Source organism: Theobroma cacao, chromosome 4 (assembly GCF_053813885.1).
Source record: "Theobroma cacao isolate CCN51 chromosome 4, ASM5381388v1, whole genome shotgun sequence".
Taxonomy (NCBI): Eukaryota; Viridiplantae; Streptophyta; class Magnoliopsida; order Malvales; family Malvaceae; genus Theobroma; species Theobroma cacao.
Window position 1 is genome coordinate 33,699,875 of NC_142642.1, and position 17,567 is coordinate 33,717,441.

The 17,567-nt window shown below is 36.2% G+C and overlaps 1 protein-coding gene and 4 pseudogenes across 1 annotated transcript; 4 read left to right on the top strand and 1 right to left on the bottom strand.

The window, feature by feature from the left end:
• LOC18602474 (flavonol 7-O-rhamnosyltransferase pseudogene) lies at nt 1–750 on the top strand (annotated as a pseudogene).
• A 1,693-nt stretch (nt 751–2,443) lies between these two features.
• On the bottom strand, nt 2,444–8,563 carry LOC18602475 (SNW/SKI-interacting protein pseudogene; annotated as a pseudogene).
• Nucleotides 8,564–12,251: 3,688 nt separating this feature from the next.
• LOC18602477 (flavonol 7-O-rhamnosyltransferase-like) lies at nt 12,252–13,770 on the top strand. Its single transcript, XM_018119218.2, has one exon. The coding sequence runs from the start codon at nt 12,261–12,263 to the stop codon at nt 13,620–13,622; it is 1,362 nt and encodes a 453-aa protein (XP_017974707.2). The 5' UTR covers nt 12,252–12,260; the 3' UTR covers nt 13,623–13,770.
• Nucleotides 13,771–14,258: 488 nt separating this feature from the next.
• On the top strand, nt 14,259–14,877 carry LOC108661619 (uncharacterized; annotated as a pseudogene).
• A 1,248-nt stretch (nt 14,878–16,125) lies between these two features.
• Nucleotides 16,126–17,511, top strand: LOC18602478 (flavonol 7-O-rhamnosyltransferase pseudogene; annotated as a pseudogene).
• The last annotated feature ends 56 nt before the right edge of the window (nt 17,512–17,567 follow it).

Genomic DNA, 17,567 nt, shown 5'->3' on the forward strand with positions numbered 1-17,567 from the left:
ATGAAAGTCATCAGCGAAGATTTCACCAAGCACGATCGGCTTTGGGCCGTGGGTCCTTTGCCACGGATCAAAGCTCGGAACATGACGTTTACAGAGAAAAATCAGAAACCAAGTTCCATTCCCCAAGATCAAGTCATTGCATGGCTTGACTCTTGTGACGTTGATAAGTCCGTGGTTTATGTGGGATTCGGGACTCAAATCTACTTGAACAATGAGCAAATGGAGGCAGTGGCGTCCGCGTTGGAGAAGAGCGGAGTTCGTTTCATTTGGACTGTCAAGAATCCACCAAATGCGGAGAACGACCAAAACGTGGTTCCCACGGGGTTCGAAGATCGTGTGGCAGGGAGGGGGCTCGTCATCAAAGGTTGGGCTCCTCAGGTGGCGATCCTCGGACACCGTGCAGTTGGTTCTTACTTGACTCATTGCGGATGGAACTCAACCATGGAAGGGATCCTTGGTGGAGTATTGTTGCTTATGTGGCCAATGCAAGCTGACCACTTTAACAACGCCAAGCTCCTGGTCGATGAACAGGGAGCCGCAATCAAAGTTTGTGAGGGTTTAAAGAGCGTTCCTGATGCAACCAAACTGGCTCAAATCCTCGCTGATTCGGTGAACACAGTACGGCCTGAGAGAATTCAAGCCTTGAAGTTGCGGCGAGTTGCCTTGGATGCCGTCAAAGAGGGTGGGAGTTCCCACAAGGCTCTGGATGTACTAGTACAAAGATTATCTTCCCTTAGTATATCGAAATAATAAGACTTAATATATAAGCAATAAAGTGCGTCAAACTTATTGATGCTAGGGCTTGTTTTATTTTGCAATAAAGTGCGTCAAACTTATTGATGCTAGGGTTTGTTTTATTTTTTATTTTTTGTGTGTGTTTTTTTCTGGTAGGGTTTAGGGTTTAATATTTAGTTTTCTTATTAATTAATATCCAGAGTTTTTTCTACGATTTCAACTGTTAAAAGAACAAGCCATTCTTTACATAACCATTCCATTTATAGGTAAATTATCTTTATTTGATTAGTGCTTTAGGTAATTTTCTTTTTTTTTCCTTTAATTGCTTGTGGTTCTATATAATGACATTTGACAATGCAATTTTAATAGATTTCAATATTGAAATTAAAAAACAACCTTCACTTTATATCGTGGTACGTGGATGATTACCTAATATACAGTAATTATTACAAAATGATTAAAAATATAAAATTGGGAGTTGATCATAATCAATCTCTCATTGCATTTCCATTCTATTTTAATTTGTTTTAGTGAATATATAGTTCTGACCGATCGGCTTTGCACATTGGAAGGCCTAAATCAGCAGACTAATTTATTCAAAGTGCTTGTTCTCTAGGCTTGGTAGAAGGAATTGATACTAGGTGGAGAGCTCCTCTTAGTCATTACTAGCAAACGATTACGATGCTGCGGGTTTAATTTTTTTTTAAAAAAAGGGAAAATAGGCATATATTTTAATTATTTCTTAAAAATATTTTTTCTTCATTGTAGGTTAGAAGTTAATATTTTATGATAGTAATAAAAATTTGTGTCGGTTGCAAAAACAGATGAAAAAGATAGAATGATCATTAAAATATAATAAGAGAATAGAATGAACAACTTCTCTAGTTTTAGTAAATTATAAATTTGCAATCCATCACTACCATTAGCTAGTCACATACTTTAAATTTCTTTGCTTGTGTGAATGGTTAGTATATCCCACCAACATCATCTCTTTTGGTTTCGGTATTTCAATTTGTGAAATTAAAACTTTGGGTTTTCATTCTTAAGGTCATTAACTACATGGAGTACATGAAAAAAAAAGTAAAAAAATCTTTGATAATAATTGGTTTTTTATGATTTTTCTTTGTGTGTTAATTTTGGATAATTTGAAAAAATTAAGAAAAAAATTTTGGTTTTTCAATTTGTGAAATTAAAACCCTGGGTTTTCATTCTTAAGGTCATTAACTACAAGATTACATGAAAAAAATAAAAAATCTTTGATAATAATTGGTTTTTTATGCTTTTTTTTGTTTTTATGATTTTTTGTGTGTGTTAATTTTAGATAATTTGAAAAAAATTATGAAAAACATTTGGCCGGCCACCACCCCGACCATTAACGCTGATCACTCCTAGGTTCATTTTGTATAGAATTGATGAGCCACCGGCCAAACCCACGGTGATGTTTGGCTTTCATATAGAATTTGAAGGCTATCACAATTCCCGAGCCTATCAATGTAAGCCGAACCAAGTGACTGAATGTGTTGAACCAGACCTGCATGTAACCCGTGCCCCCCGATGGTCTGTGCTTAGTCTTTGCTCGCGTCTAAGCTATGTCTATGGGGCATACGTCTCATGACGTTCAAGGCATTATAAATGGCTGGTTTCGCCCCTAATTTAGGGATGTGGGACCGCGCTAAAATTAACAAGCTACATGGCCATATATCATTGGTCAAGCAAAAAGGAAATACATGGGTACTTGGTTTCCTCTTTCGAAAGCAATGCGAGATCTACTAGAGCCTCCTTCATCGCATGGAAGAGCCTGCACTTGCCTTCATTGTCGCCCCAGTACCCAGTTTTTCCATGGCTTTCTTACCCTTCTTGACATCTGTGGAGAACTGATCCAGACCAAATGGATCAGCTTCCTCAGCTTCCTTTTCAAACTCAACTGCCCTATCCCTTGGACCAATCCTCGCAGAAGTTCCACCAAATGCCTTGTCCGGTTTAAACCTATCAGTTTTCAACATTTTCTCTAACTGCTCATCTGCACCACCATACATGTCAGAATCCATGTCTTTCTTTGGCCTATAAAGTGTTGAGAGAGTTGGCTGTTCTGTGAACAGACCCTTGTCGTAGATGTTGTATTGATTATCAGTTGCAAATACAGAATCCATTCCTTTCTCCTGGTTAAATAACCTTTGATCATACATCACTTCCCCACCTCTTACGGCCCCAGTAGAAGCCATACCAAGATCCACCTTTTCACTGATTTCTCTATCCCTATCCCTTGTAATCGTACTCTTTTTACCCATGGCAGCATCTTTGGCCTCCAACCTCCTCTCCCTCTCTCTTTCTCTACGTCGTTCTTCACGTATTTTCTCCCTCTGCAACCGCTTCTCCCTTTCTTCCTTTGATTCCTTTGGCATTTCTCTTTCTCTCTCCCTCACTGGCTCATAATCCACTCTCATATCAGTATCCGTCGCCTTTCTGTCAGATGACATTGGAACAGCAGCTGAAGGCGCCACTGTCCCAGTTCTCTCAGAACGAGCTTTAGCGGCTAAAGCTCGCAACTCCTGCTTCTTCCTTTCCTTCACCATCATCTCTTCCAGCAACTTCGATCTCATCGCCACTTCTTCCCTAGCCTTCTGCACTGCAACATTCAAAGCCTCAGAGAGCTTTGCAAAGGTGTCATTAATCTGTACCTCCTGTAAACCTCTTTCATCAGCAGCAAGATGCTTATCCAGTGGGATCGAATACCCTTTAGGATTCATCCTGTTTGAAATACAAGGCGGAATTTTCCAGTCCTGATGATCCTTCACAGTCACAGGCCGTGGAGGGGAATGCATTACCGGCACAGGTGGAGACCCTGAAGCCTTCGGGACCCTCTTACGCTTGAACTTGGGACGCTCAAGAGGATCCACAGACATGCCCACCATTCTAATTATCCTCGCTTTATCACCTGAATTAAATGCATCCGATCGCTGTGAAGGCTTATACTTAATATACTTATACTTTGAATCAGAAGACTGTTTAGTAACATTCTTCGGCTGTGCAGCACTCACTCTCACATTCACTATTTTCGCTAAGACAGCCTTAGTTTCTTGCATTGTTTCCTCAATCTCTTTCTGCCTCTCCTCATTATCCCCCTCTTCCTCGTTCCTCAAAATTTTCGATATCAAATCTTTAACTATCGCGTCTGGTGAAAGATCCCTTAAAGCCACCATGGCGGATCGACAGCTACGAGATTTCTGCTGTCGACGATGAGTCAGAAAAACGATTTGATTAGGAATCCAACTGGCGGCTTCCACTTTTGCAATTGAAATTTCGCTTTTAACGGCTGTTGAAAGGGAATCAACACAACCATTACAAGTCTACCCAAACACAAACTCCTCTCGGACTAAATTCGCTTTTTATTTATCCTTTACCTTTGTTTCCCACAATACTGCAATGGAATTCAAGACCTATATATGGCTTCTTCTTTCCCTCTCTTCTGTCTCTTTGTTGTTTTACCTCTCATTCATTTTTCAGCTACACCAAAATTTCATCAGAGAAATTTAAGGTATCAATTGAAAATTAAATTTTGTTCTACAAATATTCTCAAAGCAATTTACCATTATAACTTAAAGCAAGACTTGCTAAGTTCCATATATTTTAAAATATGAGAAAATTGTGGGAAATGATCTTTCTTGATAAAAATATTTTAAAAGTAACTATCAAAATAAATTTAACTGTTTTTAACCATATTTAGTCATGACTTGACGGAAATACCTTTTAAACTATTTCAAATAAATTAAACCATTCATCACAATTTCTCCCCATTTCTCCTCATTTGTGCTTCGGATTTCTCTCTCACCATCCCAGTCTCTTAAATTTTATCGATTTCTCTGTTCGGCATTCGTCTGCTTGCTTTCGATTTCTCTCTCTCACGTTTTCATATTTCTCTTTCTTACGCTTTCAAGACACCAAGTAATGGTTTTGACATGCTTGGATGGGTGGCTGTTTGAAAATTTTGATTTTTAGGTATTTTGAATAAAACTAAAATGGTAGAAATAATCACAAATGTATGAAATAACTTTTAATTGAATCAATTCAAGACCTAGATATCAATAAACTCAAAATTTTAAAATTTATAAATCTAGGTTTTCAAAGAATTTTTTTTTTAGTCAAAGTGGGTGTTTTAGATAAAAAAAACATTTATATTTTGATTTATGAAAACATGTTAGAAACACTATAATCTATGCCAAATTGTCAAAAAAAAAAAAAGAAAAAAGTTGAGAGGATTTGAAGTTTCACAGGTTTTTGTACATGGCTTGTCACAGGTTTTTGTATATGGCGTGTCACACGCTAACTATGGCTTGTCACAAGCTTTTGTACATGGCGTGTAACACGCTAACCATGACTTGTCACAGGCTTTTATACATGGCGTGTCACACGCTAACCATGACTTGTCATAGGTTTTTGTACGTAGTGTGTCACATGTTTTTGTACATGACGTGTCACACGCTAATCATGGCTTGTTATATATTTTTGTATATGGCGTGCACATGTTTTTGTATATGGCGTGTCACACGCTAACCATGGCTGGTCACAGGTTTTTGTACATGGCGTGTAACACGCTAACCATGGCTTGTTACAGATTTTTGTACATGGCGTGTAACATCATAGTGTGTAACTTCATTAAGGGTAATTTTGTCCAACTTGACTAAAAATAGTTAAAACTATAAAGAGGGTCATTTTTAAAAATATCTTATCTTTAAGGACTACTTTTTAAAATGACCCCATATAGATATTGTGCTTGTAACCAAGAAACAATGTTCTTCGATTAATAGAATATTGTTATATTTTGTCTTTGGAACAATTCCAAAAAGAGAAAGTTGAAAAAATGAAAGAGATAAAGAGTTAAAAAATTTTAAAATTCTTTTTATTTAATATATTATTAATTAAAATTTTAAAATTATGAATATTTATGTTTAAAAATTTATGAACTTTTAATTTTATTTATTAATAAAGTATTTTTTTATTGATTACTCTAAACGATATTGTTAAAATAAAATGTTTAAGAAACTTCACATCGCGTTATGTTTATAAAAGAAATCGAGAAAAATAAAATATTGGAACTTTCCGGACATAATTTTTAATCCCAATATCTCCGATAATTTTATAGACAAAGCCCTTTACTACAATAGCATAAATAATCTCCAGTTTCTCAAAGTGTGGGAAGTGTCGAGACACACACCAATATACAGTAATTAATACAAAATGCTTTTTTTTGTTTAGGATTAAAAATATAAAATTGGGAGTTAATCTAATGGATCTCTCAGTGCATTTTCATTCTATTTTAATTTGTTCTAGTGAATATATAGTTTTTTTTTTTTTGCAGGATCTAGTGAATATATATTTATGACTAATTGGCTCTGCACATTGGAATGTATAAGTCATTAATCTATATACAAGAATGAAATAGAATAGTTATTCTATGGGTATATTTGGTTTACAAAATAGATAAAAATGAAATATAATAGTTATTCTATGGGAATAGAATAAGATAATAATATAATATAACAGTTATTATGTAACTTGGTACAGTGAAAAAAAATAAGACAAAAATTACTATTATGATTAATTGCAGTATTTGATTGGTAAAAATAACCTTGAAATAAATAAAGAATAGATAATAAAAATATAAAAATACCTTTTATTATATTAGCATTTATTTTTAGCAAAATAATACATTGTATTATTTTCATCAAAATAATATATATTGTATTACTTTGATTAAAATAATACATTGTATATATAATTTTGATGCAAACTTTAGCCTTGGCACAAACAAAAAGAAAGAAATATTTCTTAAGGCTTCTAAAAACTTATATAACTAATATTTTCTTTCAAATAATATTTTTGATGTTTAATATTTGATAAAAAGAAAGCTCATCAAGGAAGAAGTTTTTACCTATTATACTGAATGTTATACACCTTTTAATAATTTTAGTCAGTTCAATGAAAGAGTTGCAAGCCCAGAACATTAAACAAAGAACAAAAAAATAGAACAACAACAAACTAAACCTTGAACAACATACAATGAACAAAAAAAAAAAAAAAAACAGAGCACTTGAGCATACTCAGTTTAATCAATTTTCCTTTACATCAAATAAGTACATGATCATAGGCGGAGCTGGAAAAGTGGATGGTGGATGAGAGCAACACAATTGAAAGGTGGACGAGAGAGAGGCGATGTTGGCTGGTGAAGTTGGAAACAGTAGAAGAGAACAATGCGACCAGAAGAGGGAGAAAAAATGATTTTATATGGGTAAGGTTGTAATTTTCTAAATTTATGATGAATAATTTTGTCTTAATGATTCTGAAAGCTATTCCATCATATATGGAATAGCTAATACTATGGGAGATTAGGTTTAATTAAAGATGACTTTTTATTGATTTTGAGGAAAAAATAAAATTTAAGAATTGCTATTTCTTATCAAATTGCTAACCAAACAAGAGGAGCAAATAGCAGTTGGGAATAGAGAGGGAATAGCTAAGTTATTCCCCATACCAAACGTGTTGTATATGTATCACACTTTCTATTTAATTCGGTGGTGGAAGGTGTAAGGGTTTTCCAAAATGCTTATTCTCTAGGCTTGGTTGAAGGAATAGATAGTAAGTGGAGAAATACTCTTCGTCGTTACAAGCAAAGGATTGCAGTGCAACAGGTTTAATTTTTTTCGACATAATATCTAAAATTTTTTTAAACTATTTAGAAAAATTCAAATAAATCTTTATACTTTTATTACGTTCAATCAAGTTTTTATATTTTTATTTTGAATTAAATAAATCCTTATACTTTTATTTTTAGTTAAATAATTAAGCCTTTAATGGTTGACTTATTCAAAATATCATTTATCATTGTATGTTACGTGGCATTGACGTGGCATTAACATAACATGTTGACATATTATAATGGATGATGATATGACATGTGGATGTGACATGATGACATGATCATATTATATTTTTACTCTTCATATCAATGCCATGTTAGCACCATATGGACAAAAAATAACAACAAAGATTTTGATTGATTGCAATTAGTTAACCATTAGTCATATATAAAGACTTATTTGAAAAAAAAAAAGTACAAAGATTTAATTAAATGTAATAAAAAAATTAGGGTTTATTTGAATTTTCTTAAATAGTTTATAGGCTTTCTTAAGCACTATTTTTTTTAAGAAAAATAAACAAATATTATAATTATTTCTTAAAAATATTTTTTTCACTATAGGTTAGAAGTTAATAATTTATGGGTAACTAAAATTTCTATCAATTACGAAAATAGACTAAAAAGATAATATGATCATTAAAATATAATAAAAAATAGGATAAAATATCCTTACCTCTTTAAGTTTTGATCGAAATTACATGAAAATTTATTAGTTTTCGAAATGTATACTTCACCCCAAGAGTACAAACACCATTAACAGAAATTATGAAAAGATTAAAATACCTTTTTTTATTAATTAAAAAAATTATTATTATATTTAAAAAAAATAAGGAGCATCGATCAGTGCTCCCTAGCTCACCAAGAAAGAGAAGCATCGATGCTCCCTTAGGGAGCCCCAAATCGGGCTCTCCAGGGGAAGGGAGCACCAATCCTCCCCAGATGGAGAGCTTTTTTTTTAATTAATAAAAAAATAAAAAATAATAAAATTATATAATAGTAACTATAAAAATTAATCAATGGTAACATTATCTTTTTACCTTTGCCACGTCAGTAAGTTGATGAAAATACTAACTGTTGATTAACTGCTAGACCTACATGTTTAGCGAAAAATATTTTTTTAGATGGAGTGTTCATTTCAAAAACTAATAAATCTCTATATAATTTCAATCAAAACTTAAGAGATAAGGATATTTTACCTTAAAAATATAACTTAAACAACTTCTCTAGTTTCAATAAATTATAAACATACAATTCATCACTATCACTAGTCAGTCACATACTTTAAATTATTTTCCTTGTGTGAATGGTTAGCATTCACCAACATCATCTCTTTGGGTTTTTGCTTTTCAATTTGTGAAATTAAAACTCAGCATTTTCATGTTGAAGGTCATTAACTACCTGATTACATAAAAAAAGCAGAAAAATCTTTGATAATAATTGATTTTTTATGATTTTTCTTTGTGTGTTAATTTGGGTTATTTGAAAAAATTTTGAACAGAAAATTTGACCGGCCATGGCTAATGGAGATCACTCGAGGGCTCATTTTGTATTGGATTTGATGAGCCACCGGCCAGATCCATGGGATGTTTGGCTTTCATACAGAATTTAAGGGCTATCACAATGTCCGAGCCTACCAATGTAAACCCGACCAAGTAACTGAACGTGTTGAACCACAGCCGCATGCAACCGGTGCCCCCGGTGGCTTGTGCTTAGTCTTCGCGCGCGTCTGAGCTCTGTCTGGGGGGCGCATATGCCAGCAAATTAAAGACATTATAAATGGATCGTTTGACCCCTAATTTAGCGATGCGGGACGGCGCTGAATTTCTGTGAGAGAAGTCAACTTGCAATTTATGAGCAACAAAGATGACTAAAATGAACAAGCTACATGGCCTTATAGCATTGGTGAAGCAAAAAAGAAATACATGGGTACTGAGTATCCTCTTTCGAAACCAATGCGAGATCTACAAGAGCCTCCTTCATCGCATTGAAGAGCCTGCACTTGCCTTCATTGTCCCTCCTGTAAACCTCTTCCATCAGCAGCAAGACGCTTATCCAGTGGGATCGTATACCCTTTCAGATTCTTCCGTTGTTTAAACCATGAGTCGTAATACGTGCACGTTTGAGTTTTTCGCGTCTGGTAGAAAAGGCACAATGGCTGATCGAAAGCTACGAGATTTCTACCTTGAAAAATTCTTACGATGAGTCAGGTAAACGACTTGATTAGGAATCTAACTGGGCGGCTTCCACTTTTGCAAAGTTTCGCTTTTATAACGAAAACACAACCTTTACAAGTCCACGCAATTACAAACTCCTCCGCGACTAAATTCTCTTCTATTTATATTTACCTTTGTTTCCCACAATACTGCCATGGAATTCAAGACCTATATATGGCTTCCTCTTTCTCTCTCTTGTATCTTTTTGTTGCTTTACCTTTCATTCATTTTTCAGCTATACCAAAATTTCATCATCCTGTTGGTAGAAATTTAAGGTATCGATTGTAAATTACATTTTGTTCTACAAGCATTCTCAAAGCAATTTACCATTATAACTTAAAGCAAGCTTTGCTAATTTCCTTCCCTTTAACGGCAACAAAAGGCATGCTTCACCGGTTCATCAAACAATAAGCATTGTCAAACACCTACAACAACATCCTAACAATCTGGAAATTAAAACAAGATATTAGCAAGCAAATTAAGAGTAAATGCATAATGAAACACTCATGATGATTATTTATTTGCTTATTTCCTTTTCTTGTGCGTTTATATCTGTCGTTGCACTTAAACTGCACAAATTTTCTACTATGTCGTCCAAAGCTTGATATGAACTCCCACCCTTTAGCATGGCAGCCAGAGCGCTCTCCCGTAGCTTCATGGCTCGAACTCTCTCGGGCAGATCCATGCTCCTCGAGTTCGACAGGATCCGAGCCAGTTTGGTTGCATCAGGGACACTGTCTAAACCCTCGCAAGCTCGGATAGCCACACCCAATTCGTCAAGTAACAGCTTGGTATTGTCGAAGTGGCAACTTGCATGGGCCATGCGGGCAACAACACTTCACCAAGGATTCCCTCGACTGCGGAGTTCCAGCCGCAATGAGTCAAATACGAACCAAACCGGCGATGCTATAGAATAGCGAGTTCCCCCACACAACCCCCCCCCCCCCCCCCCCCCCCCCCCCACCCCCCGGCACGCGCTCTTCGAACTCCGTGGGAACCACGTTATGCAAGTGATTCCTAATAAAGTTACAAGTGTCTCAAGGCTGGGCTTTCTTCCATGCTTATAGACCCGGGCTCAAAAATGTTATTTTAATAATAAGAAATAAATCTTTATTTAATTTTAATTTTGAAAAATATATTTATATAAAATTTTTAAAATATTAAAATATTATGCAAATAGATTGGCTGGATCGTCCTCAAACTGTAGATCTGATAGACCCATGGATAAGAGCTTTTAATATTTCCTATAATGATTATGAAGCCTCATCTATAATGATCATTTCTCATTTTAATATAATTAACTTGCAGAAACCTCAATGTTGGAAGTTATTGTTTTTCATTTTAAAAAACATAAATTAATTTATCAAATTTTTATATTTGAATTTTGATACTTTTAAAAAACCATCTAAATTATATTTTTTCATTCAAAAAAAGAGAGAAAAAAATAAAGGAAAAAGAAAATAATAAAAAAAAGAATAATATGAAAAAGACCCATATATTTATTTCATTTTATCTATTTCCTTATTATTATTAATTATTATTTTTTCCTCTTTCTTTCATATTTGTGTCTCTCTTTCATAAAGAGATCTAAAACTCTTGCACTCAATTTCAAAAAATAAATTGACAGAGACCAACAATTTATAAAGATCAAATTTTTATCTTAAACAATTTTAAATTACTATAACTAATTTATAAAATGTCCCTCCCTAACCCCTTCCCCTCTGTCTTACCCATTTGTACGTATGAACCATAACTCTATTTTTTCTTATCCTTAAATCCTTGTAGCCTATTCCCTTTGTTTTTCTCTTTGATAGAGGGTCTTTTTATTCTATTTTGAAGGCAACTTGTTCATTTTAAAACTTTTTTTACCCATTTAATCTTTCCATAAGAAAATGTAAGATAGAAAGCCTTGTGTTTGATGAAGATAAAAAAAAAATAATAATGAAAGAGAAAAGTAGGGGGTAAAATAAGGACAAGGAAAGAGGGACTTCCTAAAAATGAAATAGAACTTCATAATTCTTTGAATATAATTTATATGTCGGATTTTACGTGTAAGGGTAAAATAATTTGTCATATTTTGGCAAATAAAATTTAGGTTGCAATGGCTTATAATTGTTTCATACATCCATAGTTAATTTAAAAACTCTACAAACATGTTTAGACCCATAGCATATAATTATAAATAAATGAGATTTGATAAGATTATAATTTTGGTTTCAAATTCTTTTTATTGAGCAACTTGGAAGAGAAATAAGGTATGAACTCTCTTAATTAACTGCTTAAAGAGCAATTAATAGTGACTAATCAAGACGAGCTTCAATTAAATGGGTGGTGGCAAAATAAAAAATTAATCGGATTTTTGTAAGATTATCTAAAATTATGATGACAACATATTAGCAAATGGGAAATAAAAAATAGTTATGATGATTTGTGACAAACAGTCCACTTGCAGCAATTAGCCGTCTGCAAAATAAAATAACCCAACATTCATCAACCTCGTTGGTTGCATCCTAAGGTGGTTGACTCGATTACGATTTGAACATTGGCTTCGCTTCTTGTTGTCTTCTAAATTCTGCAGAAAAAGCTTCAATCAATCAGAAGAAAAGATGGAGAGTCAAATGGCATGTGAGGGCAAAGGCGTCAGTAAACACATCTGGGTCATCCCCTTCCCAGCATGCGGCCATATTCTTCCTCTTGTCGACTTAACTCATCAGCTTCTTCTTCGTGGCCTAAAAGTGACAATCTTGGTCACACCCAAAAACCTTTGCTATCTAAACCCTCTTCTCTCTTTGCACTCTCCCAGTAATGTTCAAACCCTTGTCTTTCCCTTCCCTTCTCACTCTTCCCTCCCTCCTGGAGTTGAGCAGATGCAAGACCTCCCTATATCCTTTGTTCCTGACATCGCAACTGCCTTGGGTAAACTCTATGACCCTTTGTTTCAGTGGTTTCAAAGCCACCCATCTCCCCCTGTTGCTATTCTCTCTGATACATTGCTCAGTTCTTGGACTACAAAGCTAGCTTGCCATCTCAACATCCCTAATATCAGTTTCCTTCCGTTCAATGTAAGGGCAGTATCTTCGTGGTTCGGCAAACTGAACATCATGCCATCCTTTTACACAGAGGCATATATGGCAAGTATACAAAGTTGGGGGCTTGTTTTTAACTCCTTCAAAGAGTTGGAAGGTGAAAATTTGGATATCATTAAGGAGAAGTTCACCCGACATGATCGGGTTTGGGCCGTCGGGCCTTTGCTGCCTGCAAACGCTGGGGACAGGGGCCTCAATGAGAGAGGTGGACCGAGTTCAATACCCCCTGGTCAAGTAATGGCATGGCTCGATTCCTGCCACGTGGACAAATCAGTCGTCTACGTGGGATTTGGGAGTCAAATTACGTTGACCAAGCGGCAAATGAAGGCAGTAGCCTCAGCGTTGGAAGATAGTGGGGTTCGTTTCATTTGGGCTGTCAAGGATCCGATGAAAAGAGTGCAAGATGGCGATGATGATCAGAGTATGATACCCCAGGGGTTCGAAGATCGTGTGGCAGGGAGAGGCCTCGTGATCAAAGGGTGGGCGCCCCAAGTGGCTATTCTCAGGCACCGAGCCGTTGGTTCTAACTTGAGTCATTGCGGTTGGAACTCAGCACTGGAAGGGATCCTCGCTGGAGTGTTGTTGCTTGCTTGGCCCATGCAAGCCGACCACTTCCACATCACCAAGCTGTTGGCAGATGAATTCGGGGTGGCTATCCGAGTTTGCAAGGGTTTAAGGAGTATCCCTGATTCGGTCAAACTAGCTCGGATCTTTGTTGATTCCACGGGCATGGCGCGGCCAGAAAGAGTTCGAGCCATAAAGCTGCAGAAAACAGCACTAAACGCCATCAGAAAAGGTGGAAGTTCGTACCAGGCTCTTGATAAACTAATAGAAGGGTTGTCTAGCTTTAATGGCAACAAAATCAAGGAAAATAAAATAAGATCGTCTATGTAGCAATTGGGAATGGTTTGACTTTGACAGAAATTACACCACTAAGGGTCTTCACTAGAATTCCCCTACTTTGGACAGCGTTTAAAACTAAAGGTAGGGGATAGGTTTTGCACACCCATTTTACCAAATATATTGAAAAGTTTTCTTTTAATCTTTTACCATTTGGAGAAATTATAAGCCAAATCTTCAATCATTAAACATATAAAGATATCTCATCACAATACTCTCGACATCCAACCAAATAGAACATTTCGGCTCTAAAACTAATACGTTGAGGAGATGGGCCAAACCTTGAGTTAAAGGAAGCACACCGAATAGGTTCATATATATACATGTTGAATATCACTTGTACCCCAAAACTTAAATCAAGGCATGAAATTTTTAATTTCATGTATATATGTTACTTTTACGTTCCAATTTTAATCGAATGTGAATATTATTTTTCATATGAAGTTCGGCATTTATTATATTTAATGAAAAAAAATAAAAATATGTAATTGGTGAAATTTAAACTAATCGTCATTATAATGGTTTGTTTTTCATAAAAGAATATTATAAATAATATTAAAAAATTTACTTATTAAAAAAAAAAAAGAATTTAGGTGATAGTGTAGTTGCCTAGTTTCTATTGACTTCAATATGTATCCTTTGAAATTTGAAGCAAATGTGCCAAAGGAGAAGAAGAAGAAGATGGGTAGCAATGGCGGGGGTGCGGCTCCTCCGTTGATAGGATTAGGGAGGAGGCAATCCGATTTGAAAAAGCCTTTCAACGTCGCTGTTCGTTCTCTTCTCACTACCTGTCCTAAACAGGAATTTAGCAAAGCATTTTAAAATTTTACAAGTGCGGAGCAAGAACGTCTCCACTGGCTTTTTATTCAGGTCATTACCTCTTTGCATGGGAATATAGAGGATGAGTTTAAGTCTTTATTCCAGGAAACACAGGTAGCAACTGCCCTTGATACTGTGGAGCAACTTGTGGAAGAACAACATCTTAACCCTTTGTTTTCAGATAAGACTAATATAATGGATGTGGTGCACAATCTGTCAACAGCAAAGAAGGCTGGGATCCAGTACTTAAGTGGCCTGCTGGAAAAGGGCTGAAGAACATAATCGCCTCATCCGAGCTCGGGTTGAGCTACTTAAGAATAGAAAGCAAGAAGTCTCGAGCATGAAAGATGTTGAGAAGGTAAGAGGTGGAATTTTAACTTATGAGGAACATAAAATATCTGGTTTTAGTGATCTGCAATTGGTGGGCTAATGTATCTTCCTCAGTACCGACAAGCTGCATGGATTGGTTGAACACACCAACACATTGTAGTGAGATGCTAAACCTTCAGTTTGTTTGCTTGAATATGTTGTTCTAGTCAGAATGGAGTAAAGTGCTCATTGTTGTTTACATATTGAGCATGGAAAGAAGCTTTAAAACATAGAATTGAAAGGATTCTTGTGAACAGACAGGGAATGCTTATAGCACAATGAGGAGCCTTGGTATGTCTCTTTTATCTTGTAAAAAAAACAAAATGTGCCTAAGGATATGCTTCGATTAATCAATTAAATGAACTTGCTAGCTGCCAACAACAAGTCCAGCACTGCCGGTACTTGATGACAGCAATTATTTTTGGGATGAATGTTTAAAAAGTAGACCAAAAGTAGAATTCATTGTTTGCAAGTAAAACAGAGAGGGTGAGTGTTTCTAACAAGACAAAGGAGGTATATACCTCGCAGACAAATGATCTTCAAATCCCATCACGCTCTAACATAGTTGGATGGAATTGTGCTTGTCTAATGTTGCAAGTTTTGGAACATGTTGGGGCATATACATTAACCACATAATTTGATTCTCTTTTGGGTTACAATAAACTTAGACAACTGATTTCAATAGTTAATATAATTTATAGAATTAGAAGGTGAAGTGTGTCAACCCTATGGCTTAACAACTACTTCAAGGCATTAAGAAACAAGGCAATGCCATTGCTCAATGGGTAACTAGGTGAAAGATATTGTGACATACATGTCTGAGAATAGGTTTTGTAATGCATGGTGGGGTTTTCTTTTGGTAAGGACTGGCTCAGGAGGATAATTGTACAGGGAGGCGGAAGGATCTGCCAGCTTTTGTTTGCTTTAAGGAAGGTAACCCCATGTTTCAATGAAAATCTTATGGCTTATCAAAAAAAAAAAAAAAAAGGCATTGCCATTGCTCAATGAAGTTCCCTCCTGAGTTGTTAGAGTTTCTTTTTGTTTTTAATTTCCACTTTTCACTTGTGGAAATAAGCCATCTTGCTGACAAATCATCAACATCATCACACCCAAAACAGATCAACTGAAGTTGTCTTAACCCTGTGTGCATAATTTGGAATGTATTGGGAGCATATTCATCGATCGTCAAGTTGAAACATGAAGAGTAGCTACCCCAATTCAGTAGGTAGCACAAAATATAAATTGTCTTTTGCTCGTAACATTGAATATTTTACCAACACTTACTATATAAGAGATTACTTTCTGCATAGGTTGATACATCAAAATTTACAAGAGCAAGAAGAAGCGAGTGAAAAAGAGAGAAAAATGCCAAGCTTGGGCAATCGCGGCCACATCCTAATGATCCCATACCCAGCATCTGGCCATATGCTTCCACATATGGATCTAACCCACCAGCTTCTTCTTCGTGGCATTACGGTGACAATCCTGGTCACACCCAAAAACCTTCACTATCTAAATCCTCTTCTCTCTTTGCATTCTTCTTCCAAAGTTCAAACTTTAGTCCTTCCCTTCCCTTCTCACTCATCTATCCCTTCTGGAGTTGAGAACATGCAAGAAGTCACTATATCCTTCGTCCCTGACTTTGCCGCTGCCTAGAGTAAACTCCATGATCCTTTGTTTCAATGGTTTCAAAGCCACCCATCTCCTCCCGTTGCCATTTGCTCTGATATGTTAATCAACTCTTGGACTAATAAGCTAGCTTCCGAACTCAACATCCCCAATATCAGTTTCCTCGTCGTCAATGCAAAAACGGTTGCTTCGTGGTGGATAAATGATCTCGACGTTATGCCAGAATGTTACAGAGAGCTGCATCTTGGATGTATACGAAGCTGGGGCTTCATCTTCAACTTGTTTACTGAGCTAGACAGTGAAAGTTTGCAAGTCATCCAGGAAGAATTTATCAAACATGATCGTATTTGGGCTGTGGGGCCGTTACTCCCCATAAAATCAATCAGCAATGGCCATACCGTGAGAGGTGGACCAAGTACAGTACCCCAAGATCAAGTCATAGTATGGCTTGATTCTTGCCACGTGGAAAAATCAGTCGTCTACGTAGGATTCGGGACCCAGATCAGATTGACCAAACAACAAATAAAGGCAGTAGCATCTTCATTGGCGGAGAGTGAGGTTCGTTTCATTTGGGCTGTCAGATCCAATAGAAGTATTGTAAGAGGCCGATCATGATGATCGAAGCGTTGTTCCCAACGGATTTGAAGACCGAGTGGTGATCAAAGGATGGGCTCCCGAGTTGGCGATCCTCGGACATCGTGCGGTTGGTTCCTACTTTACTCATTGTGGATGGAACTGAACCCTCGAGGCGATCCTGGCTGGAGTACTGTTGCTTGCACGGCCAATGCAGGTTGACCATTTCGAAAACACCAAGCTTTTGGTTGATGAATTGGGTGTGGCAATACGAGTCTGTGAGGGTTTGGAGAGTGTTCCGGATGCAACCAAGCTGGCTCGGATCCTGACTCGGTTAACATGACCGTGCCAGAGAGGGTTCGAGCCATAAAGCTGCGGAAGAGTGCATTGTAGGCCATTAAAGAAGGAGGGAGTTCCTATGAAGCTCTAGATGGATTAGTAGAAGAATTGTCCTCTCTTGGTGCAATGAAATAAAAGAGCATAAGTAAACGAAGTGATTAAACTTTAGCTAAATATATAAACGTGCATGCATATCTACTGCTGAAAAAA